The sequence below is a fragment of the Myxine glutinosa genome, chromosome 1 (genome assembly GCF_964187855.1).
Source record: "Myxine glutinosa chromosome 1, kmMyxGlut1.1, whole genome shotgun sequence".
In the NCBI taxonomy this organism is placed as follows: domain Eukaryota; kingdom Metazoa; phylum Chordata; class Myxini; order Myxiniformes; family Myxinidae; genus Myxine; species Myxine glutinosa.
In genome coordinates this window covers 370,708,118-370,733,191 of record NC_136261.1, presented here as the reverse complement: position 1 = coordinate 370,733,191, position 25,074 = coordinate 370,708,118, and the positions used below count along the sequence as shown (strand labels likewise).

General features: G+C 48.1%; 2 protein-coding genes across 4 annotated transcripts in view; both read right to left on the bottom strand.

Moving 5' to 3' along the window:
• The window catches only part of LOC144889528 (tripartite motif-containing protein 14-like), a 64,286-nt gene that overhangs the window by 32,371 nt on the left and 6,841 nt on the right, over positions 1 to 25,074 (bottom strand). For 2 of the 3 annotated variants that reach the window (XM_078770135.1, XM_078770137.1), the window contains exon 1: positions 14,162 to 14,203. The exons of the other annotated variant lie outside the window; for it this stretch is intronic. The gene's annotated coding sequence lies outside the window, so the exon portion shown is untranslated. Of the gene's footprint in view, positions 1 to 14,161; positions 14,204 to 25,074 lie in introns of those variants that run through there. 3 annotated transcript variants of the gene reach the window in all.
• Positions 10,053 to 11,911, bottom strand: LOC144893257 (general transcription factor II-I repeat domain-containing protein 2-like). The gene is made up of 3 exons (XM_078783135.1): positions 11,442 to 11,911; positions 10,576 to 11,356; positions 10,053 to 10,487 (listed from the first exon to the last, which is right to left on the bottom strand). The coding sequence occupies exons 1-3, from the start codon at positions 11,909 to 11,911 to the stop codon at positions 10,053 to 10,055; spliced, it is 1,686 nt and encodes a 561-aa protein (XP_078639261.1).

The window sequence follows — 25,074 nt, the reverse complement described above, 5'->3', positions numbered from 1 at the left end:
GCTCCCACTGTCTGCCATTGATTTATGGCAGCGGAAGAGATGGGATGAGAAGCTGCAATGGAACTTTCTTGAGGGTCCACTGCCCTCGAGCACAAAGGAGCAGCCGCCTCTCTAATGATACCTTCAGTGATGCTGGGATCCTCTCTAGGCTGATCTGGGCGTTGAGGAGCTGCAACCTCTTTAATGATAGTGGGACAGTCTGCTCTCCTGTAATCCTTCGCTTTGCATACAAAACAACGGGGTTCGTTTGTCTTATAAAACACCCTGTAATTCTTTCCGTCAAAAAGAATAACAAACGACCCCTCACATTCAGCATCCTTTCCCAATTCAATGGAGACTTGTCTTTTAAAAGACCAGACATGTTGTAGGGAGGGCTCATGACAGCCCAAAGACACAGGCTTGATGGGTGATCTCAACACTCCCAGTTGTTCCAGGAAAGGCACCACGACATTTTCAGGCACGTAAGGGGGTATATTCGATATAATTATCCTTGTACCAAGACTTGAGAGCGGCTCGACTTGTACAAAGAGTCCTCCCACACTAATCCCTTTCTCCATGGCTTTGTTTGCTGCAGCCTCTGAGTTAAGAAAGAACACAGCTTGTCCATGCATTTTCGAGGCAGCAACTATCGTTGCTGGATCAACCACACTAGCGAGTGCTTTCACATAGGCCTCTATTTGGATGATTTGTCCCAACTCGCATTTCACCCCGTGCTTCCTTGTTAACGCCTTAAACGGGTGGGCAGGGCGGTTCCCACCTGCACCAGAGGTAGTAGCGGCCATTCTTGCCCATGTATCATCCAGAGGCATGATTACTATTAACGGTATATTTCCCGTCAAATGAAAATGAAAAAAAAATACCAATGAGGTCGTCGTGAGCTTTTGCCTATTTTAGCACGACCGTACCGGTATGCTAATGATTAACTCAAAAGGATAATCAAACGCGCGTTGAGCAAATAACTTATCGGCTTAATCGCCAAAACGATGCAAATTTAGCACAGAAAGTCAAGGGTGATTAAGCAAAAACAAGGAAGTCAAACAGTTTTGTGATACGCCACAGATCGGGCGCGGCAAAACTAGCCCCACACGGGTGCGGCCGCACGCCACATCTAGGCCCGAAAACAAAAGAACTAATAACTCAAACGGGACGTCAAAATAAAATAACAAAATGAACCAACTCGGTTCAGATAACCCAAATAAACCAAAAATACAAACGAAAACGGAGGAGGATGAGGAGGAAATGTCGAAAATAGCACGGCTCGAGGAGCAGCAAAATGGCGTGGCGTAGTAGTAGTAGTAGTAGTAGTAGTAGTAGTAGTAGTAGTAGTAGTAGTAGTAACTGGTGTTATTCAATCGATCATAAACATTCAGACAGAAAAAAACAGAAATGGCAGCAAAATAGTACATTTTAATATAATTAAATTGTATACGAGTTAACACGCTGAAAAAAGGGCATAAAACAAAGAACAGAAAAAATCACAAACTGATTTGATCACTGAAAGTCAAAAAGGCTAAACCATCTACATTATACACGCGACATAAACAATTTTAAAAAGAAAGTGCACTTGAACGGTCTGTCATCTGCGTACACTGAGGAATAACAAGAAATACAAACAAATTTCATTATAAAATAACATGAACATTCGGCAGGATAAACTAGAGGAGGGTAACTACAGCGAAAAGCAGGCGAAGGATTAAAGAATTGGTGCATCAGAATCAGCAGATGGTATAAAAAGATAAACATGGAATTTATTTCTATTTTAAAAATATTAAAAGAGGACATCGTTAAAAAGGGAGTACAATGTATATTATTCATTAAGAATCTTAAAGTATGGTATAGCACTGTTTTTTTTTACCTTTGGGTTTTACATGTGATTTGTGAGAGTTGAGATGAGTTTCTGAGAGAATATTGTGTCCGATCCTGCCTCAGGTCTGGAAACCAATGTCTAACCTCATTAGATGTGGCTAATTGGCCTGAAAATCTCGGACAAGTTTCAAGCCGACATTGTTTGGAGGGTCGAATATCACAAAACTGAAGGGCCTGATTATATGATTGTCCGAGAATGATTCGGAGAGCCATTTTCTGAAGCTGTTCCAGTTGGTTATCTTGGCGGATCGTGAGACCAGCATTCCAAACTGGAACAGCATTCTCTAAAAATCTTCAAATCAAAAATCTTCCACGGCTAAGTTAAACTTTTTCAGCATCTTCAACATAAACAACTTTCCATTTGCCCTGGTGACAATATTGCTGATGTGAAGATTCCACTCCAGATCAGATCAGATGACAAAACCCAGTATTTTCATATGATCAAACTTCTGCAGTACAGTCGCTTGGATCGTAAATTGAGGCTTTGGTGGAGGTTGCTTCATGAAACAAACTTCCATAAGCACACACTTATCAGTATTCAAATTCATGTTATTTTTCATTGCCCATTGAGTAAAAACATTCAAGGCAGATTGTATTGTCACATTAGGTTCCCTGCCCCTTCAATCCTCAATCAATGTCATGTCATCAACATACTTGAAGGTTAGAATATGAGCATCGTCATCATGCTGAGTCGTTGCATCATTGATTTGAGCCAATCAACAGAGAGGGCCCAATTTGGTACCCTGTGGTACCCTTCATACAGGATTTGATTTACAGACAAGGTATCCTTGTGTCTAACATATCGAACTATTTTATCCAAGAAACCACATATCCAGAAAAATAAGGCAGGCACCGACACCTATTTAAATTAACGATGTTACAACCACATTGTACATATTTCATCAAAAGCTTTAGAGAAATCTGTTGCAACCACCAAGAAGTGACTTAGTTGTTTGTCAGCGTGCACATACAGATTGTTAACAATTAACAAGTTCATTAATGAAAACACTTAACAAGGAAGTGTGAGGTGGAATAACCTGCTCGGTTACTAAACTGATTGATGTCAATATTGTCCTTGATGTCACTGAGTATGCATCGAGTTGCAAAGGTTTCAGCTAATTTTGCAAAGTGATCAGTCAACGATATTGGTCTGAGTTTATTCCAAACTAGTCTAGAAGTCTTCGGGATTGGGACAACAATTGCTTTTTTCCACTGTGCTGGAATAGTTCCCTCTTTGAATGAGGAATTTAAGATTATTGTCGCGTCACCGGGGTAAACACCTCAGGATGATGGGTAGCCGATCGTTGTTACTCCCGAGGCGTCCAACCAAATGAATGTCAGTTCCTTTGATGGCGCGTGTGGGACCGAAGGTCACGAGGTCCTTACCTGGGCCAATCAGCACGACGGAGGTTATCCGAACGCATCCAACACAGAAACAAACACACAGGCACGACAAATAAATGCAATAAATAATAGTTTAATGAAAATAAGTGCAATATGATCAGTACCTAAATACAGACAGGGGAATGATTGAAGAAAATAAAAATAAAATCCCCTCTTTTATTTGGCACTCAGCTCTGGCCTCTTCGAGCACTTTGGTGGGGTCGGTCGACTGGAGGACTGTGCATCAAAGCGCCCAAACAATGGGGCTGGTCAAGTGCGCCAGCACACCGAGCTGTGTAGCAGGCAGCCAAACGTTCCCACGCTCAATCCAGGCCGAGCCAGCACCATCCGGTCCTTAGCTCCCTGGAAGAGTTCCGCGTCAAAACAACACCCCTGACTCCAATGCTGCAAGGTTTTCTGGGCTTCAAACAGTTCTCCTCAAGCACACACGAGAAAACGCAACCACCCGCCATTAAGCCAGCACCAAAGAGAGAGAGAGAGAGAGGGGCAGGGACGCACCCTCCTTTTTCCCTCGCTGAAGTCACTCCCTGACCAATCCCCACACCCCATTAAATCATTCCATATGCTCTCAACCAACGACAAACTTCGGGGTGTGGCTGATCGGTCATGATCCCTTGGAGGCGGAATGTTGCAGTCGTTCGGGAATGTTTGGCTTTCTGTTGGCAATGTCCGCTTAAGGGCCGTTGTTGTTATTGTTGTTGTTGGTGAACCAGGGTTTTTATGGCCGGCCTTTTTACTTGTAAAAAACAGAAGGGAAAATCACAGGAGGCAATTACATACTGGGAATTATCCTAAAGCCCCATCTAGTTAATACAAAACCAACCTCCGTGTGGTGACATCCAAACACTCTTAACCTCACAGGTTCCTTACTTATGAAATTGAGGTTCTTCTTCTTTGCGTACAAGGTCCATGCTAAAACCTATACAATCTTAACTCCACGATGGTATTTCTTCCCTACCCCCACAAATGTATCAATATCGTCAATGGGGCACTGAATTCACAAGCAAATTCACGAATTAAACAGACTGGGATTCCATCAGGCCTCGCCTGCTGTGAGGATTCATACCCAGTGGCATGTTATCACAATGCCATTACACTCACGAATATAAAAATTGCCCACTTGGATTGCATTATTGGGAGAGTTATTTGAAGTGTGTATCTTGAGGTGTCCGTTTCTACAGGCCAAAATGGTGATAGCAATCTAACAATTCCCCTTCTCCTCCCAAGGACTCCGAGTCCCTGACTCAAACATAAAACAAGATGGAGCTTTGAACAAGTCAGAGCCTCGCCAGTGTGTGCAGTCACCAATGTAAGATTTCCGACCTTTTTGACTCGATGTTCTTTTTTTATTTGTGTCCCATACTCCACAGAGTGTCGGTGATGCCGAAACAGATTATTGGCAAAGGTTGCACTGGGTGGTTTGCCATTGCCTTCCTTGCGTTGCTTGTCCATGCTCTATCCTTTTAAATACTGGGCACCAAGCAAGGAAGCAGCTTGTACCATTTATAAAAAAAAGTCTTTGCATGACTCTGACGGGGTTTGTATCTCCGACCCTCCCAGGTTCAAAGCGGAATCTCCATTAAACCACCAGGTTTGACATTCCTCACCAGTGGATTATTACTTCCGCCAGGGAGTAATGCATTCGATTGTGTACGTGTGTGTGTGTGTGTGTGTGTGTGTGTGTGTTTGTGTGTTTGTGAACAAGATATCTGGAAAAGTCTGAACGGATTTGGATGAAAGTTGGTGGGATGATTGCCCTTGGTATAAGGAAGAATTGATTCGTTTTTGGTGAAGCTCAGGATATTATTCCGGATCCAGGAATTTTTTGAAGGATTGTTTACCATTGGAAGATAGGGCTCATTTTTTTTTAACATTATCTTCTATATATTCTATATTTAACATTGTGATATGAAAATTGTTTTCATATTTGTTGTAAATGTAGTTTTAACTCGTGGTTATGCGTTAGAGCGGTGTATTTTGTTAGCAGCGTCGTCTTCAAGGTTCTTTTTTTTTTTTTCTAATAAAGACATATTCCAGGGGTGGCAAACCAGTCCAGCATAAAGAGCCAAAAAAAAACCTTCACACCATTGCAAAGAGCCGCACAACACCTGCATGCTCACTCGACAACAGCAACTTTTTGGCCTAATGACATAATTAATAATTATATGTATTATGGTTATGTTAAAGCGCGGCGTTACGCGCGCTGCTTGTGAGCAAGGAGGAAGCGGACAAGCGGTAACATATAAACGTCTTTATTGCAAGACTACACTGTAACACTGAACACTTCCGGGCTGGTCGCCCGGTGTATATCATGAGGCCACGCCTACCCCTCGGGCGTGGCCACCGCCCACTTGGTGCGTGGAATGATGTCACCACGCCAGTGGGCTTTTGTGTCCGCCACACGCGCCCCCCCCCAGAATTCCCGCGCACCTGGAGGGCCAGTTTGCGGGGCAGACGAATGACCCGGCCGAAGCGCCCCCTGGCGATCGGCGGCGTCCGGGGTGCAGGAATACCAGGTGGGATGCCCCTGGCTGCCCCTGGGATGGGTGCAGGACCGGGGGGCGCCGTGGCGGCGGGGCTGGGCGGTGCCGGGGGTCCGCCCGCAGGAGGACGGCCCCGACGTGGGGGTCGGGCCACTGGCGGTGGATGGTCCACATCAAGGTGGGCCGGCTTGAGGCGGTCTACCGAAACGCGGTCAGGAGTACCGCCGATGTCCAGGGTGAAGTGCTTCGCCCCGGTCTCCAGCACGCGGAAAGGCCCGTCGTACGGGGGCCGCAGTGGTGTCCGATGGGCATCGTGGCGGACGAAGACGTACTCCTCCGTGCGAAGCTCCGGGGCGACGTGTGTCGGTGGGTGCCCGTGGCATGCCGTTGGCACCGGGGCGAATCTCTGGGCGGTCTCTTGCAGAGCGGAGCGCTGCTGTGCCGCGGACCATGGTGCCGTGGAATCGGGGGGGGGGGGGGGGGGAACTCGCCCGGCACCCGCAGCGGTTGCCCGAAGACCAACTCCGCCGCGGATGCGCGCAGGTCCTCCTTGGGCGCCGTCCGGAGGCCCAGCAGGACCCAGGGGAGCCTGTCGACCCAGCCGCCGTCGCGGAGGGTGGCCCGGAGCGCGGCCTTCAATGAGCGGTGAAATCGCTCACACAGGCCGTTAGCCTGGGGGTGGTAGGCCGTGGTTCGGTGCAGCCGGACCCCGAGCCCCTGCGCAACCGCCCCCCAGAGCTCCGAGGTGAACTGGGGGCCGCGGTCGGATGAGATGTCTGATGGGGCGCCGAACCGGGCGACCCAGGTGGCGATGAAAGCCTGCGCGACAACGGCCGCCGTTGTCGACGCCAAGGGCACGGCCTCCGGCCACCGGGTGGTGCGGTCCACCATGGTGAGGACGTGGGTGAAACCCCGCGAGGGGGGCAGAGGTCCCACCAGGTCCACGTGGACGTGGTCAAACCGGCGTTCCGGCACCGTGAACGGGGCCAACGGGGCCTGGGTGTGCCGGTGCACCTTGGCGCGCTGGCACGCGAGGCATGTCCTGGCCCAGCCGCGGACGGCCTTCCGGAGGCCATGCCAGACGAACTTGTCGGCGATCAGCCTTTGGGAGGCCCTCGCGCCCGGGTGGGACAGGCCGTGGATGGCGTCAAACACCTGGCGCTGCCAGCCCGCGGGCACAATGGGGCGAGGACGCCCGAGGGAGACGTCGCACAAGAGGGCCGCGCCCGCGCCATCGAACGGCACCTCGGTGACGCGGAGGCCCGTGACGGCGGTCCGCAAGGCCTGGACGTCGGGGTCAGCGGCCTGGTCCGCTGCCATCCGGGCATAGTCGATGCCGAGGTGGACTGCGTGGGCGACGGCCCGGGAAAGGCAATCCGCAACCGGGTTGTCCTTCCCCGCGACGTGCTGGATGTCCGTCGTGTACTCGGACACGGCCGAGAGGTGACGCTGCTGCCGGGCCGACCACGGCTCGGTGACCTTGCCCATCGCAAAGATCAGCGGCTTGTGGTCGACGAAGGCAGTGAACGCCCGGCCCTCGAGCAGATGGCGGAAGTGCCTGACCGCCAAGTGAAGTCCGAGCAACTCGCGGTCGAAGGTACTGTAACGGCGTTCGGGCGGGCGAAGCTGCCGGCTAAAGAACGCCAGCGGTTGCCAAGCTCCACGCACCCATTGCTCGTGCACCGCGCCCACCGCGTAGTCCGAGGCATCGGTGGTGAGGGCGATCGGCGCATCGGGCGCCGGGTGCGCGAGCATGGTGGCGTTAGCCAAGGCGAGCTTCGCGCCCGTGAACGCCGTGTCCATCTGCTCGGTCCAGGTAACGTCGCCTTTGCCCGGCTTACCTCGGAGAGCTTCGTGCAGGGGGCGCAGGAGCTGGGCGATACGGGGCAGGAACCGATGGTAAAAGTTCACCATGCCCAGGAACTCCTGCAGCCCTCTGATCGTGCGGGGGCGCGGAAACCCCTTCACCGCCTCCACCTTGGCCGGCAGGGGGACGGCTCCGTGCCTGGTGACACGGTGCCCCAGAAAATCGATTGTGGCGGCGCCGAACCGGCACTTTGCGGGGTTCACAATCAGGCCATGCTGGCCCAGGCGTTCGAAGAGCGTGCGGAGGTGGCGTAGGTGCTCTTCGCGGGATGCGCTGGCGACGAGGATATCGTCCAGGTAGATTTAGACAAAATCCAAGTCGCGCAGGACGCTGTCCATCAGTCGCTGGAACGCCTGAGCCGCATTCTTCAGACCGAAGGGCATGCGCAGGAACTCGAAGAGTCCGAATGGCGTGATGACCGCCGTCTTCGGGACGTCCTCCGGCCTGACGGGGACCTGATGGTAGCCGCGTATGAGGTCCACCTTCGAGAAGAAGGACCTGCCCGCCAAACGGGCGGAAAAGTCCTGAATGTGGGGGACGGGGTAGCGGTCGGGAGTCGTGGCGTCATTGAGACGGTGATAGTCCCCGCACGGTCGCCATCCCCCGCCGGGCTTCGGCACGATGTGCAGCGGCGATGCCCAAGCGCTCTCTGAGCGCCGAACGATGCCGAGTCGCTCCAGGGTAGCGAACCCCGCTTTTGCCACCGCCAGCTTCGTCGGCTCGAGGCGGCGTGCCCGGGCGTAGACCGGTGGCCCGACGGTGGGGATGTGATGGGCCACCCCGTGCTTGACGGCCCCCGCCAAGAAGGTGGGCCGCGTGAGGGCCGGGAAGCCGGCGAGGAGGCGGGTGAATGCGTCCGCTGCCGGAAGCGTACAGACCAACGTGGCCGGAATCGAATCGTTCGGCAAGCCGCTTGGCAAGCCGCTCGTTGAGCTGGGCAACGCACATGCGAGCGAGCTGAACGTCTCGGCCTGGACAAGCCGTCTGCGCTTGACGTCGACCAGGAGCCAATTAGCGCACAGGAAGTCCGCGCCAAGCAGTGCCATGGGCACGTCGGCGGTGACGAACGTCCATCGGAAAACCTGCCCTCCAAACCGCAGAGAGAGGCAGCGTTTTCCGTACGTACGGATGGGCGTCCCGTTCGCGGCAAGCAGCGCGGGGCCCCCACCCGCGGCGTGCTTGTCTGACGTGCCGGCGGGAATGACACTCACCTGTGCTCCCGTGTCGCACAGGTAACGGCGCCCGGAGAAGGTGTCCGTTATGAACAGCAGGCTGCTCGAACGGCCGGCGCTCATCGCCACAATTGAGCGCCGGCCCGGGCGTTTCCCGACCTGTTGGAGGAGCACAGCGGATGACACCGCCGAGCTTCGTGGCCGAACTTGGCGTGGAACCAGCACCAGGTGGTGGAGCTGGAGGAGCGCGGCTGGCTCCGCCAGGCCGGTGGAGTCGACGGGTTTCCCCGCGGTGGCGGTTTTCGCCGCGGCGGTGGGCGGGGCGTGGCGGCGTTCACGAGGTGCGTATCAGCATGCTGCTGAACCTCAGCGTGCTGTAGAAGATGATGCTGTGGAACATCAGCGTCGAAGGCCGTGACGGCCACGCCAACGCTCGCCCGCGTGTCCGAAGCGGCGAAGTACTTGTCCGCCTCGGCCGCCAATGCTCGGGGTTCCGTTAGCCCGGTCCCGGCCAACGCGAGGCGAACCTGCGCTGGAAGTTGGCGACGGAAAAGCGCCCGGAATAGCGAACCGGGGGCTTCGTCGCCCAACAGTGACAGCATATGGTCCATTCGGACCGACGGGCGCGTCTCACCGAGCTCGGGGAGATCCAGGAGGCGATCGGCCCGTGCGTCGTCCGTGAGGCCGAACGTGGCTAGGAGTAGCCGCTTGAGTGCCTCGTACTTGTGGCCGTCCGGTGGGTGGCGAAGGACGGACACAACTCGAGCGGCCGTGCCGGGCCCGAGGGAGGCGACGACATGGCAGTAGCGCAGGTCGTCGTTGGTGAGGCGCCGAAGCTGAAATTGGGCTTCGGCTTGAACGAACCAGACTTCGGCCTGGGCCTCCCAAAATTCGGGAAGTTTAATCGCCATTGCCTTGTCGTTGGCCATTGCAATGGCGTCGTGTTCGGAAGGATCGCTACGGCAGATCCAACGTCGAGGGTCACCAGTAAAGCGCGGCGTTACGCGCGCTGCTTGTGAGCAAGGAGGAAGCGGACAAGCGGTAACATATAAACGTCTTTATTGCAAGACTACACTGTAACACTGAACACTTCCGGGCTGGTCGCCCGGTGTATATCATGAGGCCACGCCTACCCCTCGGGCGTGGCCACCGCCCACTTGGTGCGTGGAATGATGTCACCACGCCAGTGGGCTTTTGTGTCCGCCACAATGTCATAATTATAATAAATAGCTTAACAGTTTTCATAGGTCGTTTATTACCTCAGTGGGACACCTGGCAGTCTTTGTTTTCCACAATCATTTTCAGGTCTGGCTTGTACTCAGTTGTGGCCACTCGGAGCAACTCTTTCACATGTGTGTTCGTAAGAACAGAGCGATGTCTTGACTTCACTTGTTTCAGTGTAGAAAAAATTGATTCACAGACGTAAGTTGCTCCAAACATTGACATTAGCTTGAGTGCAGCCTGTTTGACACTGGGGTATCTGTCTGTGGGCACAATTTTCCAAAACTCTGTGCCTGTGGTTCCTTCTCTCAAGACACATTTAGGTCTGTCATCCTCAGAAAGTTCAATCATCTCCAACTGGGATGCTGCTTCATCTGCCACTAAGGGGGCTTTTAAACAATCCGATTCAGCAGTGAAAGGGTTGGTGAGGAATGTGATCTGTGGCCGTTGTTTCTTCAGGTTGCAGAATCTGTCCTCAAAACTCAAAACAAAAAAGATTTTCAACCAGTGTTGCATAGTGTGCAATGCTCCTTTTTGTGACCTCAGCTGCTTCTCCATTTGCCTTCAACAAGGAGGGAAAATGTGTGAGCTCTCCCTTTTGAAGATGGGTCTGGAAGAGCGTGAGTTTGTTCACAAATGTGAAAACACTTTGCACCAGGTCAAGCAGCATTTTTAACTTCCCTTGCAGATCTAGATTCAGTTTGTTCAGATGATGCAGCATGTCGACCAGAAACCCCAAATGTGACATCCACTGTGGGTCATGTAGCTCAGGATAGTCCTTATGTTTCTCTGCCAGAAACAGCTTCACTGGGTCCAAAAGTTCAAAAAAACGGGAAAGCATGTTACCTCTTGAAAGCCATCTCACAGTGCAGTGGAGAAGCAGATCATTGGGAAGGTCTTCGTCCAGTTCAGCTATGAGGTTTTTGAACTGTCTGTGCTTGAGAGCATGAGTGCGAATAAAATTCACAATTTCTAGCACAGGTTTCATCCACAGGTCCAAGTTCAGCTTCTTAGACACCAGGTTCTCTTGATGGATGATGCAATGAAATGTCCAAAAATCAGGGAAACGGTCGTCAGCTTTACACAGCCCTGCAAGGCCATTTGCAGATCCCAACATGGCTGGTGCACCGTCTGTGGCTATTGCTGTCAGTTTTGGTAATTGCAAATTTGCCTTCTCAACAACAGTCGTGAGTGTCTCTTTCAGGTCGTTGCCGCGGGTCCTGTCTTTTAACGGCACAATGTCAAGCAGCTCTTCCTTAATTGTGCAGTCTTCTGATACAGACCGTACAAATATTGCCAACTGTGGCTTATCTTGAATGTCGCAAGACTCATCCAAACCAGTGCTGAATTACCGACATTTTTCAAGATCCGTATGCAACTGTTTCAATGGAGTTATTAATGTCTGATATTCTCTGTTCAACGGTGTGCCGTGACAGCTGCAGGTCTGACACAGAACACTTCAAACTGTCATTTTCAGGAGTGAGGATGGCAACAACATCTCTGAGACACGTTTTCACGAATTCCCCTTCACTGTATGGCTTTTTAGCTCGAGCAATGTTCCATGCCAACTGATATGATGCTAATGTGACCGTCTCTGAGTGCTTCGTTAATTTCCGAAAAAACTGAGTCTGCATCTCTGACTGACGTTTCAATGCATTTACCTTGTGCTTGCGAAGTTCACTGCCTTGGGGAAAATCCCGGGCCACGTAATCATGGAGTGAGGTGAAATGGCGCTCCAGGTTTGAAGCGTCAAAATGCGACAGTGCTGTCTTGCAAATCAAGCACAAGGGTTTCCCATTTCGCTCCGTAAAAAAATACAATTCCTCCCATTCAGGCAAAAATGCCCTGGGCTCCTCTTCATATTTGCGCTTAGCTTTACGTTTTCCTGACTCTGCCATGGCGATTCGGTCACTGCCGCTGGGCTAGTGCTAGCCTAGCTAACAAACTTCCGGGTCTGCGCACGCAAGTGTTTCTACGCGCAAAAGTGTTTCATTTTATTTTTAAAATATTGGCAAATGTATTGGCAGTACAGTCAAATATTCAAATGCATTTTCATTTTATAATAGAAATACATTTTAAAATGTAAAAACATGCACCGATAGAGCAGCCCGTCGCGAGCCGCACAATTGCTGGCTAGAGTCCCTGTATATAGAGAGTTGTGTCAACTCAAATTTGGACGCCATTTTGTGTCTAAATGTGTCGGATTAGATATACATGTACATTCGCGATATGGGGTGATATATTCTAAACCTGCTAAAAAAAATTTTACTGCACATATTTAGTCTTATTATTACATACAGGTGATATTTGTTTTGTCAAAAACTCAGCTATTGCCGTGAAAAGGAGCTGTGTGGTGATATTAAAAGTGGTATGGCAATGCATATTTCAAGCCAACACTGCATATAAGAGCTAACATTATAATTAAGACAAACCAATGCTGTCGTTCTCTGAATTTTAATAACTTTTAGAAAGGAGTGTGGGCATATCCAAGATTTTTTAAAGGGTGCCGAGAGCAATTCCGGTGTAGGACTTCCAGCCGACATATAGTCTAACACACTTAAAACAAATTCTGTACGTGGTATTGCCATATTTCTTTAGTGTACAACTTTAGTTTTATCGACATTTATATTCAATTTCCATTGTAATGATTTAACAAGCTGCAAGGCAGCTTCTGTCTCTGACATAAGGAAAACGTCATCGGCATCTAGTAAGATTGAAACGTTCATTTATTACTACACCCTTGCCCAGAACTCTGATGGATATTGCCTGATCGATTAATATGTTTCATAGCTGGCGACTTGGCTGCACAACCCGCAAAAAAATTGAGCAGGGTTCTTCCCACGGAAATGCATTTTTGGTCAGCTCCTTGAAGATTATAAACAAACACAAATCACTTCCCTTTAAAAGGGTTTTCAACGGACAGACAACCAAAAAAAAACCGAGCAGATAGAATTGCTTTTGAACATCAATCATCAAGCGGCGTGGGCCTACCTGGCAGAGTCTCGAGGAGTCGATCGCTTTCCAGCTCTTTCGTCTGACTTTCGCTTCCCAAATTTGTCTTCTGACTTTATCACTTGGAAATCTATACATCTTATATTTCCCAGATTGGTTTGAACAACCAAAAGCAGAACAACCAGTCATTTTGTTTGGCAATAAACAACATTCCCGTACCAAGCTGACGTTCCGCACGGTGAAGTTCGACACAAAATGGCGCCACGAAATCACGTGACCAGAAATCTCGGGTCAGCGCATGGCGCAACTCTCTTTATACAGGGACTCTAGAGCTGGCTAAGAGCCGCATGCGGGTCGCGAGCCGCTGGTTCGCCACCCAGGACATATTCTGTCATTTTAAAACCACCAAAGTGTGTATTCGGTTTCCCCGTTTCATAAAATGTATCGTTTGATACGTATAATGCTTTAAAACTGTTTTTTTTTTCTTTTTCTTTTTTACCTCAGGAGAGATATCAACATTTACCTCAGCGAATGTCAATCGCGGTGTCAGTATTTGATGAACTTATAAAGACTTAGGTGACTTATAAGTGTGACAAGCACATGCACGGGATTCTTCCCAGAAGAATGAGTGGTCGCATTAGCTTGCATGACTTAAAATGAGCGAGTTTTGTTTTGACGTTTGGGCCAGTTTTACATGTTGTATCCCTAAGGAATGAAACGAACGTTTTTCCTGGCTTACAATTTTATTTGAAGTCACACATGCATCAAAATACACTCACCTATATGGAATTGAAAGCTGAATCCGAAAATGTAAGTGAAATTGCCCTGTTTTTTTTTTTAACATTATCTTCTATATATGTTCTATATGTATAATATATCTGTGCAGTGTCTGTCTTGTGTTGTCTTGTGTTGTCTTGTCTTGTGTTGTTACTGAACTACTCCCTCAAACTTTTGTGAAATCGTACTATTCCTACTTGACCCACAGCGGGAGTATGCGCTCTACTGAGTGGCGGTCTAGTTTCCTTGATATACTTGGGAATAATATATTTTAAAAGACTCCGGAAAAAAATTATTTATAAATGTATCTCCTCCTTTGTGACGCCACAAACATAGTTATCACCATTTCACACACAAAAAAAACAAAACATAATTTGTTATTTATTTCACAATCCAGTAACCTTAGAGTAATCCCTTACCTCTCGAGACGAAGATGCGTTCAAACTGCACGACGATCAGATAACCAACCAGGAAGCAAAGCAGGTATAATATCAGTTGCCTTACGTCACGTGGGAATGCATTGACGTCATTTACTTGAAGTGAATATTAAATCTTATTCCGGTTTTCAAGTCCACCACAAACTCTCAGCCACTTGGTTCAATCACAAACACTTGTGGAAATTCGACATCATCCTTTGAAGTTGTTTTCCCTGTCTAAAGTAACAAAGATGGAGAAAAGATGGTTGTGACATCAATATACTAATTCCTCTCCTTTCTCAGTCTCATTCTCAGTTTCGCCTGAACAATGTGGATTTTATCATTTGAAGGTAATAATAAATTAAAAGGTACAATGAGGGAAAATAAAATGAGCAAGAATGCAAATCCTCAGAGAACACACCCCCAACCACACCTTAAAATGGGACGTGTAGATTTTACAGGTAAATCACGTTTTACAGGTAACCACCTAAGCAACTAAATAAATGTACATGTAGACAGTGGAGATAGGAATGGGGATATAAATAAATATATACAGCAGTTTAAAGTTTTGTGTTGGCAGTGGAGATGGTTAAAGTGTATTTAATAAATAAGTAATTCAAAGTTGTGTGTTGGTAGTGGAGATGGTAAAACTGCATTTCGTAAATAAGTAATTCAAAGTTGTGTGTTGGTTGTGGAGATGGTAAAAGTGTATTTAATAAATAAGTAATTCAAAGTTGTGTGTTGGTAGTGGAGATGGTAAAAGTGTATTTCATAAATAAGTAATTCAAAGTTGTGTGTTGGTAGTGGAGATGGTAAAAGTGTATTTAATAAATAAGTAATTCAAAGTTGTGTGTTGGTAGTGGAGATGGTAAAAGTGTATTTAATAAATAAGTAATTCAAATTTGTGTGTTGGTTGTGGAGATGGTAAAAGTGTATTTAATAAATAAGTAATTCAAAGTTGTGTGTTGGTAGTGGAGATGGTAAAAGTGTATTTCATAAATAAGTAATTCAAAGTTGTGTGTTGGTAGTGGAGATGGTAAAAGTGTATTTAATAAATAAGTAATTCAAAGTTGTGTGTTGGTCGTGGAGATGGTTAAAGTGTATTTAATAAATAAGTAATTCAAAGTTGTATGTTGGTAGTGGAGATGGTTGAAGTGTATTTCGTAAATAAGTAATTCAAAGTTGTGTGGTGGTAGTGGAGATGGTAAAAGTGTATTTAATAAATAAGTAATTCAAAGTTGTGTGTTGGTTGTGGAGATGGTAAAAGTGTATTTAATAAATAAGTAATTCAAAGTTGTGTGTTGGTAGTGGAGATGGTAAAAGTGTATTTCATAAATAAGTAATTCAAAGTTGTGTGTTGGTAGTGGAGATGGTAAAAGTGTATTTAATAAATAAGTAATTCAAAGTTGTGTGTTGGTCGTGGAGATGGTTAAAGTGTATTTCGTAAATAAGTAATTCAAAGTTGTGTGTTGGTAGTGGAGATGGTAAAAGTGCATTTAATAAATAAGTAATTCAAAGTTGTGTGTTGGTAGTGGAGATGGTAAAAGTGTATTTAATAAATAAGTAATTCAAAGTTGTGTGTTGGTAGTGGAGATGGTAAAACTGTATTTAATAAATAAGTAATTCAAAGTTGTGTGTTGGTAGTGGAGATGGTAAAAGTGTATTTAATAAATAAGTTATTCAAAGTTGTGTGTTGGTAGTGGAGATGGGAAAAGTGAATTTAATAAATAAGTAATTCAAAGTTGTGTGCTGGAAGTGGAGATGGTAAAAGTGTATTTAATAAATAAGTAATTCAAAGTTGTGTGTTGGTAGTGGAGATGGTAAAAGTGTATTTAATAAATAAGTAATTCAAAGTTGTGTGTTGGTCGTGGAGATGGTAAAACTGTATTTAATAAATAAGTAATTCAAAGTTGTGTGTTGGTAGTGGAGATGGTAAAAGTGTATTTAATAAATAAGTAATTCAAAGGTGTGTGTTGTAGTGGAGATGGTAAAAGTGTATTTAATAAATAAGTAATTCAAAGTTGTATGTTGGTAGTGGAGATGGTAAAAGTGTATTTCGTAAATAAGTAATTCAAAGTTGTGTGTTGGAAGTGGAGATGGTAAAAGTGTATTTAGTAAATAAGTAATTCAAAGGTGTGTGTTGGTCGTAGAGATGGTAAAAGTGTATTTAATAAATAAATATATCAAAGTTGTGTGTTGGCAGAGAAGATGGTAAAGGTGTATTTAATAAATAAATAATTTAAGTTGAATGTTGATAGTGGAGATAATAAAGGTGTATCATCTTCACCATCATCATACTAAAATATGCCATTTGGTGTCTGTCTGTCTGTCTGTCTGTCTGAAGAATTTTTGACTGTGATATATTCCGTCGTTACTTATCCAATCTCAACCAAACTTGACAGGATGACTAAGGTTTTATGAAGGTTTTATGGTTTTATGGTTAAAACAATGAAGGTTTTAGCACAATCATTTTCTCCCCTCTTCAAGGGGGTTTTCTCCCCCAAGCAGATTTCCTCCCCCCCCCCCCCCCATTGCCGTCAATGGGGTTGCATGTTGAGGTGTATATCCATGGTAAGTTAGCTTTATCATGGCGTTTTCCCAAGGCCGCTTCAAACAACAAAACTAACGATAATAGCCGGCAAAGCCGGTGTTGTGAATGAACGCATACGTATTATGTTGAAAAGCCAGATTTTGCTGAATCCTTTGAGAATTTCGAAGCTTTGACTCACCAAGTCGCTCCATGGATGCCACCATCTTGCAGATGCGGAAGTATGCATAAAAAATTGCGAAAAAGTTCAATCGGAGTTTGTTTCACCCATCTTTTTTTGATTCACAATCTTATGCACCTCTAATTTGTAATTAAAATACTTTAAAACCAACCTCATTCCCCGGGCCCGAATGGGCCCTGGTTATCTTCAACGAAAATCGTCACCAAACACCGGAACCAATGAGATACGAGCATTTGAAAAAATATTTCAAAAACCAAATCGCTCCGTGGAGGCCGCCATCTTGCGGATGCGGAAGTATGCATAAAAAATTGAGAAAAAGTTCAATAGGAGTTTGTTTCACCCGTCTTTGTTTGATTCACATTCATATGCACCTCTAATTTGTAATTAAAATACTTTAAGACCAACCTCGTTCCCCGGGCACGCACGGGGCCCTGGTTATCTTCAACGAAAATCGTCACCAATCACCGGAACCAATGAGATTCGAGAATTTGAAAAAATATTTCAAAAAAGCTTATGACTGCGTTTTGGAGGCTGAAAACGGCGTCAAATATACTAAAATTGACGAAGAATGATTTTTTAGAAATCTCGCGGCCGCAGGGGATAGTTTTTCACGGCCGGAAATATCGGAAGTTGAGACGGAATTCACCAAATTAATGAAGAAGGAAATTTTATTAATTTTAAGCTCATCCAGAATGCAAATGGTGTCATTTTGAACTAGGTACGGTACCTACTACACCTACCCACTACCAACTACCTAACCTACTGATGCCATAGTGATGGGTAAAATAGTGGCAAGAGGCGTTGGCTTCGCCGGCTCATTGCGGCTTTGCAGTAGGGTACAAGTAGCTTAATATTAATGATATTACAAAACAATATTAACACTAATAATATTCCAACTCCCCATAGTGTTTATCATGGCATTTCCGTGGGAGCAACGGGCCAACGGCCTCCACCAGAAGTATATATATTGTTGTGGATCTGGGGGTCGGCGCTCCCCTTATCAAGGGGGGGGTTAATCCCCTTGTCCTTTAAGCTGCCCCCCCCCCAGTCCTTTAGAAGATATCGCGCTCCTTCCGGTCGGAAGCAGGGCGATACTCCTGCACGAGCCACGGACAAGATGGAATATTGCCAAGCGGTTTTTGCAATCCGAAGCTCGAGCTGTTAGCGGCAGTCTAAACCTGATTCTAAGTGGTTCCTATATCGTGCCACAGGTATTCAATTGGGGACATGACATGACGAAAGCAATCGGATGAGAGGAAACCAAAGTGAAAGGAGAACAAATATTTATTTATTACGTACACGAACCCCGAAGAGGAAATGAAAGAAGGTAGAATGTACAAGCAGAGGAAATAAAAGGACACAGGGCAACCTTATACAGTCTTATATAACACTCCCAGGACAGAACAAACACACTTACACGAATGGGGAATAGCAGGCAGAAAGGTCTAGTTGATGGGATCCGGCCCAGGCTCCGGGTCCGTGGGCGAAGAACGGCAGGCAGCTTCGCGTGTCGTTGGCACACGACTGGACCTTACATCTGCGAGGGGCTGGAATGCCACGTACATATGTCGTGCCAAACGATCTCTCTCTCCCGAAAACTCAATGTCCGTATCAAATGGAGCGCTCCCGGATCAGTCCGTTAACAATGCTATGTGCTCGCTCACCCGACCTCCGCGCAGTCCTTTTACAATAAGCAAGGAGTCCGTGGCACCGTTCTTTACAAGCGATGGTCCCCTGCGCAGATCTGAAAGCAGTCATCGCGCTTGCGCTTATATAACGCGCTGTGAATTCACTCCGTGCTCCGCCAGGCCACGCCCGTCGGTTAGATTACATCAGCCCTGGTTGGCTGGTGGGGGCTTACCGGCCACGCCCTGGTGGTGAGTTGACGTGGCCACACCTCGTTCTTGGCGCTCCGCCCCCTTCTTCTCCAAGCTTGACCATGTGCGTGATGGCGTTTGGAGCGAGGGCTAAGGCAGCGATGATGGCCCAATGCAGCGAACGCTGCTAACCCAGCCACGTGATAATTTGGAGAGAGAGAGTGCAAAATGAGCGAAATGGGGCCTATCTTATTTGATTAATGCAACGCAGATTCAAACTATTGGGAACAGATCCTTAACTAGAACACATACTAATGAAATAACTAAAGCAGATCCTATGGTGTTCTCCGTGTTGCTCGTGGCCTAACTCGGGTGCGACCTTTGACCTTTACACAAAAATAGGAATATTTACAGGGGATTATTTATAAAGGATTATTGCAAATATTTACAAAGTGGAGGGTTCTAAAAACCGCAACACAGCACCCTAATTTCCTCCAGGGCCGGCCCAGCCTGAAAAACTTTAACTTAGTGTGACACTCAAGTGTGGTAACCCTCTACTATTAACTTCACCCTGAGTGCGACATTTTAAAACAACTAAGTATGTCCCGCCTGCTGCGTTGCATTCTATCTAGCAGACTCACGCCCACAGAATAACCGAATTACGGAATTAATTTTCAAGCTAAACATTGACGGTGGGGAGCATTATTTACAAAGACTACTTGGTATTTACACGTGAACCCAGGACCTGTCATTTGGGAAACAAAAGAAGAACTTTTGAAAAGAGGAAAGGCACGCACTGCACTGCACCGATACCACCAGCACCAATAAGCACCAATATGCAAAAAGCACCAAAAGCACCATCCAGTGCACAGTCATACATTTCAAATAATAATAACGATGCCTTGTGACGTCTTCTCTGCTGGGCCGCTGGTTCTTTATGTTTTCCTGCTTGCTGTCTATTTAAAAATAAAAGTGCACAAAACGCGTCCACTTTTTAAATTATGGCCAGCAGGGGCCAACTAAGGGTGGTCCACCTGCATGGCTTAGGTGCCACCTCAACCGTGGTCCGCAAGCAAGATCTCCACTGGCCACAATGGCCGGTCCCCAGCAGAGGTGCCAGGCCCCAAAACGTGGAGTCCATGAGTGGCGCTCGGCCACAGACATGCGGTCCATATGGTGCTAGGCCGCAAGACGTGCAGTCCATAAGTGGGGTACCGGTCCAGGCAGGCAGCAGCGAGGGTGCGGGCACACAACTGCGAACACCTGCGCACTCCCCCCGGGCCCAAAATGAACAAATCCGTGAGTGGGGGAAGGAGGACAAGCAAGCAGCGGGGCAAGGCCGCAAGAGTACACATTAAAACAAGGCAATGCAGAGTGAGGTGAGCTGGAGAACAAGTGGAGAAAGCTCGTCCCTAGCGTATGTTCCCCCCTGTCACCTAAGCTACCCTTGCCCCTACCCCGTATTTACACAATTTACAAATCCATCTCCACTGTCTTGTCTTCCCCATATCTCCCCTAATACCAAATTCATCATCAATCCCTCTAACCCAAATTTGCCATCAAGCCCAATTTTTCATCAATCCCTCCTAAGGAGGAAGAGATGGAATCACAAGCACAATGTCACCCCCACGTCATGATGCATCTTACATTCCAGACATTTGCACAAACCGGTGGTGTGGAGTCCTGTCACCTTGGTGAGTGGATGTGGATGGTGCAAAGAGAATTTCAATCCTAACTACCTTCTAAATGACTTTAACACACTTTAAACTACCCGGGGTCTTTCCCTGCCAAACCATTAGCCATTTTTACTCTATGTGGTTCTAAAAACCAATTCCCATTGACCAAACTGTGGTGCTCACCAATTTGGGGTCTCACTCCCCCGATTCTACTCCCTGTGCCCTCGCACAATTTCAAGGCTGGGTCGTGTGGCGCTCCCAGCAGGTCCGCTCACCTGCACACCTCCGCCACTGTAGTTGCCTCCCGAGCTTACCTGCTCCTTACTCTAACCTACCTGGGGAAGGCCCTCTGGCGCTCTCACCCCTTACCGCCCTCTCTGGCGTCCGGCTACCCAGGTCCGTCCTCCGGATCCTTGGGCCCCATTGAACACTACTGGCTCCCAGAGCCTACCTGCGGCCTCACCTGGCCGACAGACTAACAGTGGCGGAGTGCCCATTTAATCACACACACTAACAGGCCACACGCCCAGCCAATTTACTCTACTAATGCACCCAACACAACACTCCTGTGCAACTACTCTCACCACAGATGCCAATATCCAACCACAATTTACCTACTCCCTCTACCTAATTTTAAACTACCCTCCCCGGGTACTCATGAAGGGGTCCATCCTGTCACCACTCACCCTTTCGCACCATACACTCCACTCCACGTATTCCACACTACTCACTCCACACCATCCATTCCGTACTCCATTCATTCCAGACCATTTATTCCATACTCCATTCACTCCTTTCCTCTGTACTTCACTTGCACACCTGGTGGCACTTGCACACCTGGTGGCACTTGCACCCTCCTTTCCTCCAGGACCATTCACTCAATATCATGCCAATCATCATGCTCACCACAAATACTCACGTTCAATTTCTCATTTCATCACTCTCACTCCAAACACATAGCATCATCTAAGCTATCTACTCCCTTCTGAAACCCATGCTCCCCGTCTTCCCTTACACTATGCACTCCCTCGTCGTTATTATCCAACTAATCTCTCTACATCCCCTCTACAGGTATGATGTCGCTACTTAAATCTACAGTTACCTATGGTCATTTCTAAACCCTAACATTATAACCTAACCCTCCCGGGCTAGTTTTCACAGCCAATCCCCATAAAACTAAAGCTCATGTGCCCCCAAGAATGTGAGGTGAATGGTAAAGCTACCATTCGCCGTCACTATCACTATGACCATCAGTCCATTAAACTACGAGCCTCTCGGTGCATCATTACATCATTAAAGCTCGGCTTCGCAAAGCCGAGCAATGCATACGGGTGGTTTGTCGCCTGCAGGTTGGGTCCGTCCGGCATTAGGATTCAGGGGAGGAGGTTTTGTCGGGCCAAGGTTCAAGGCACCATCCCTACGCAGGGCCTTTCGCTCCCAAGCGCGATGGGCCAGCCTTGCCTGGCCGGAACGCCACCACCACAAGGGGGCGCTGCTCCGACCCCTCATACCTCCCCTCGAACCGGGCCAGTCACTTTGCCTGGCAAAGCGCGGATTCGACCGTGCAGGGCGGGGCCCGGCCCGAATCGTGCATGACGCCCCGAGCAGGAGCAATGCGACACCGATCCCCGCCGGTTCCCGCAGCACACAAAGAGCACCACGGACCGAGGGCTCACGTCGGCTATCTGTCAGCCTAAATGCTGTCCCGGTCAACGTCGATGCTTTCCTTACATGCTCGCACGCATACGCAACCCCTTTTACACTCACCAAACCCGGCGCTCCAACGCCGCTCGTACATCCCACGCATTCTACCACTGTACTTGCTCGTGCATTCTCTTTCGCTCCATACTCAGGTCTACTCATAACGCTCACCACACACTCTTGCGCACATTCTTGCGCACCCATTCTCCTCGCACACTCTATCATCACACACTCCGTTCCACACCTCTCCTCCGTTACGTCCTCTGTAACACTCATGGGTGTGCACTCTTGCACATACCCACTCACGCGCTCCGATGTGCCCTCCCGCACACGTGCCACAACCAACTCAGGTGTGCGTTCTCGCACACCCGCCACAACCAACTCACCCTCTGTATCGCAATCACTCCCACTATCACACTCTGCTGTGCATTCTTCCTCGCACTCGGTATCACACTCGCGCTTCGGCGCCGTTCGCACACGCACGCCATTTCCACTCACACCACTCACAAGGGACCCTCCACAAACGCCCGGGTGGCATCTCGATCCCAAGCGCGTGAAAAACCCTCTCGCGCCAAACATTCTCCTGCAAAATCTCCCCGCACAATATACAGCCTGACTCACCTTTGGGATCCTCCTCTCCACACACACCTGCAAATCTTTATAAGGATTAGCAAGCACGGCATCAGGATGCGAATACAGACTTTGAGCCATTTCCATTCCTTCCTCCAACGAGTGCTTTTCTAAGTCCGGCGTCTCTTCCAACCCAATTTCCACTATTGCTTCGATTGATTCGATTTCTTTTTCCTTTCCCTCGATGACCATTGGCTCTATTAAAAAAAATTCTACTTCATCGGTCGCCGGCTTCCCCATACCCCGGGTCACGATTTCTATCCCGGTCATTTTAACCGCGCTCTGCTCTGCCTCGCTCAACCCACGCTCCTCGAGTCACGCTACCTCGTCGTGCACCCGTGTGCAACTCCCGCTCGACCTGCGGTCCCTCTCTCTCTCATACTCTCTTGCAACATACCGGGCCTGCCCCCTCGCCAACCCCTTGTTAATTTATTTGGCTTGGCCATTTATGCCCTCCAATTTGCTTCCTAGCCCCCCAAATTTGGCTTCTAGCCCCCCAATTTGGCTTCCCATATCATTCCTCAATTCCCCAATTTGGCTTCCCAAATAATTTTTTAATCCCTCAATTTGGTTTCCCAACCCCATTTGTACGGCTGCCTGCAGCTGCGCAATGAGGTCCTGCATAATCATCCCTCCCATATGCACAGCAGGCGCAGCCCCTGCCACCATGTGCAAGGCGCCGCCATTTTGTGCTGCCGTGATCACGTGCGAGGCGCCGCCATTTTGCGCACCTGCAACCCCCACTACCGCACCTTCTTCAACCCCCTCTTCCATTACCCCCAATTGTTCCCTGGGGTCCTGGGTCGACTCTAACTCTTCCTCTTCTATCTCCCCCACCAGCATCCGATCGCCTTGACCATCCATGGCACGATATAAATTTGATTGTTAAAAATAATTTTGGCCGCTCCTAATTTTTTGACCAAATTTTTTAGATGGATTAAAAAAAATTGGTTCGGGTCAAATCCCACTCCCGGACACCAATTGTTGCGGATCTGGGGGTCGGCGCTCCCCTTATAAAGGGGGGGGGTTAATCCCCTTGTCCTTTAAGCTGGCCGTCCCCCCAGTCCTTTAGAAGATATTGCGCTCCTTCCGGTCGGAAGCAGGGCGATACTCCTGCCCGAGCCACAGACAAGATGGAATATTGCCGAGCGGTTTTTGCAATCCGAAGCTCGAGCCGTTAGCGGCATTCTAAACCCGATTCTAAGCGGTTCCTATATCATGCCACAGGTATTCAATTGGGGACAGGATGAAAGTGATCGGACGAGAGGAAACCAAAGTGAAAGGAGAACAAATATTTATTTATTACGTACACGAACCCCGAAGAGGAAATGAAAGAAGGTAGAATGTACAAGCAGAGGAAATAAAAGGACAGAGGGCAACGTTATACAGTCTTATATAACACTCCCAGGACAGAACAAACACACTTGCACGAATGGGGAATAGCAGGCAGAAAGGTCCAGGCGATGGGATCCGGTCCAGGCTCTGGGTCCGCGGGCGAAGAACGCCAGGCAGCTTCGCGTGTTGTTGGCGCATGACCGGACCTTACATCTGCGAGGGGCTGGAATGTGGTGTTTTGGCACGCGTACATATATCGTGCCAAACGCTCTCTCTCTCCCGAAAACTCAATGTCCGTATCAAATGGAGTGCTCCCTGATCAGTCCGTTAACAATGCAATGTGCTCGCTCACCCGACCTCCGCGCAGTCCTTTTACAATAAGCAAGGAGTCCGTGGCACCGTTCTTTACAAGCGATGGTCCCCTGCGCAGATCTGAAAGCAGTCCTCGCACTTGCGCTTATATAACGCGCTGTGAAATCACTCTGCGCTCCGCCAGGCCACGCCCGTCGGTCAGATTACATCAGCCCTGGTTGGCTGGTTGGGGCTTACCGGCCACGCCCTGGTGGTGAGTTGACGTGGCCACACCTCGTTCTTGGCGCTCCGCCCCCTTCTTCTCCAAGCTTGACCGCGTGCGTGATGGCGTTTGGAGCGAGCGCTAAGGCAGTGATGACGGCTCAATGCAGCGAACGCTGCTAACCCAGCCACGTGATAATTTGTAGAGAGAGAGTGCAAAATGAGCGAAATGGGGCCTATCTTATTTGATTAATGCCACACAGATTCAAACTATTGGGAACAGATCCTTAACTAGAACTCATACTAATGAAATAACTAAAGAAGATTTATGGTGTTCTATGTGTTGCTTGTGGCCTAACTAGGGTGTTCACCTTTGACCTTTACACAAAAATGGGAATATTTACAGGGGATTATTTATAAGGGATTATTACAAATATTTACAAAGTGGAGGGTTCTAAAAACCGCAACAATATTATAAACCACAAACACGCATTATTAGCTTTTTTAACATTCGC

Coding starts and splice junctions, on each gene's coding strand:
- LOC144893257 (XM_078783135.1), bottom strand. CDS start 11,911: ATGGCAGAGTCAGGAAAACGTAAAGCTAAGCGCAAATATGAAGAGGAG. Junction 11,357..11,441: donor TCAGACCTGCAGCTGTCACG/GCACACCGTTGA, acceptor TCGGTAATTCAG/CACTGGTTTGGATGAGTCTT. Junction 10,488..10,575: donor ATTTTCCCTCCTTGTTGAAG/GCAAATGGAGAA, acceptor TTGAGTTTTGAG/GACAGATTCTGCAACCTGAA.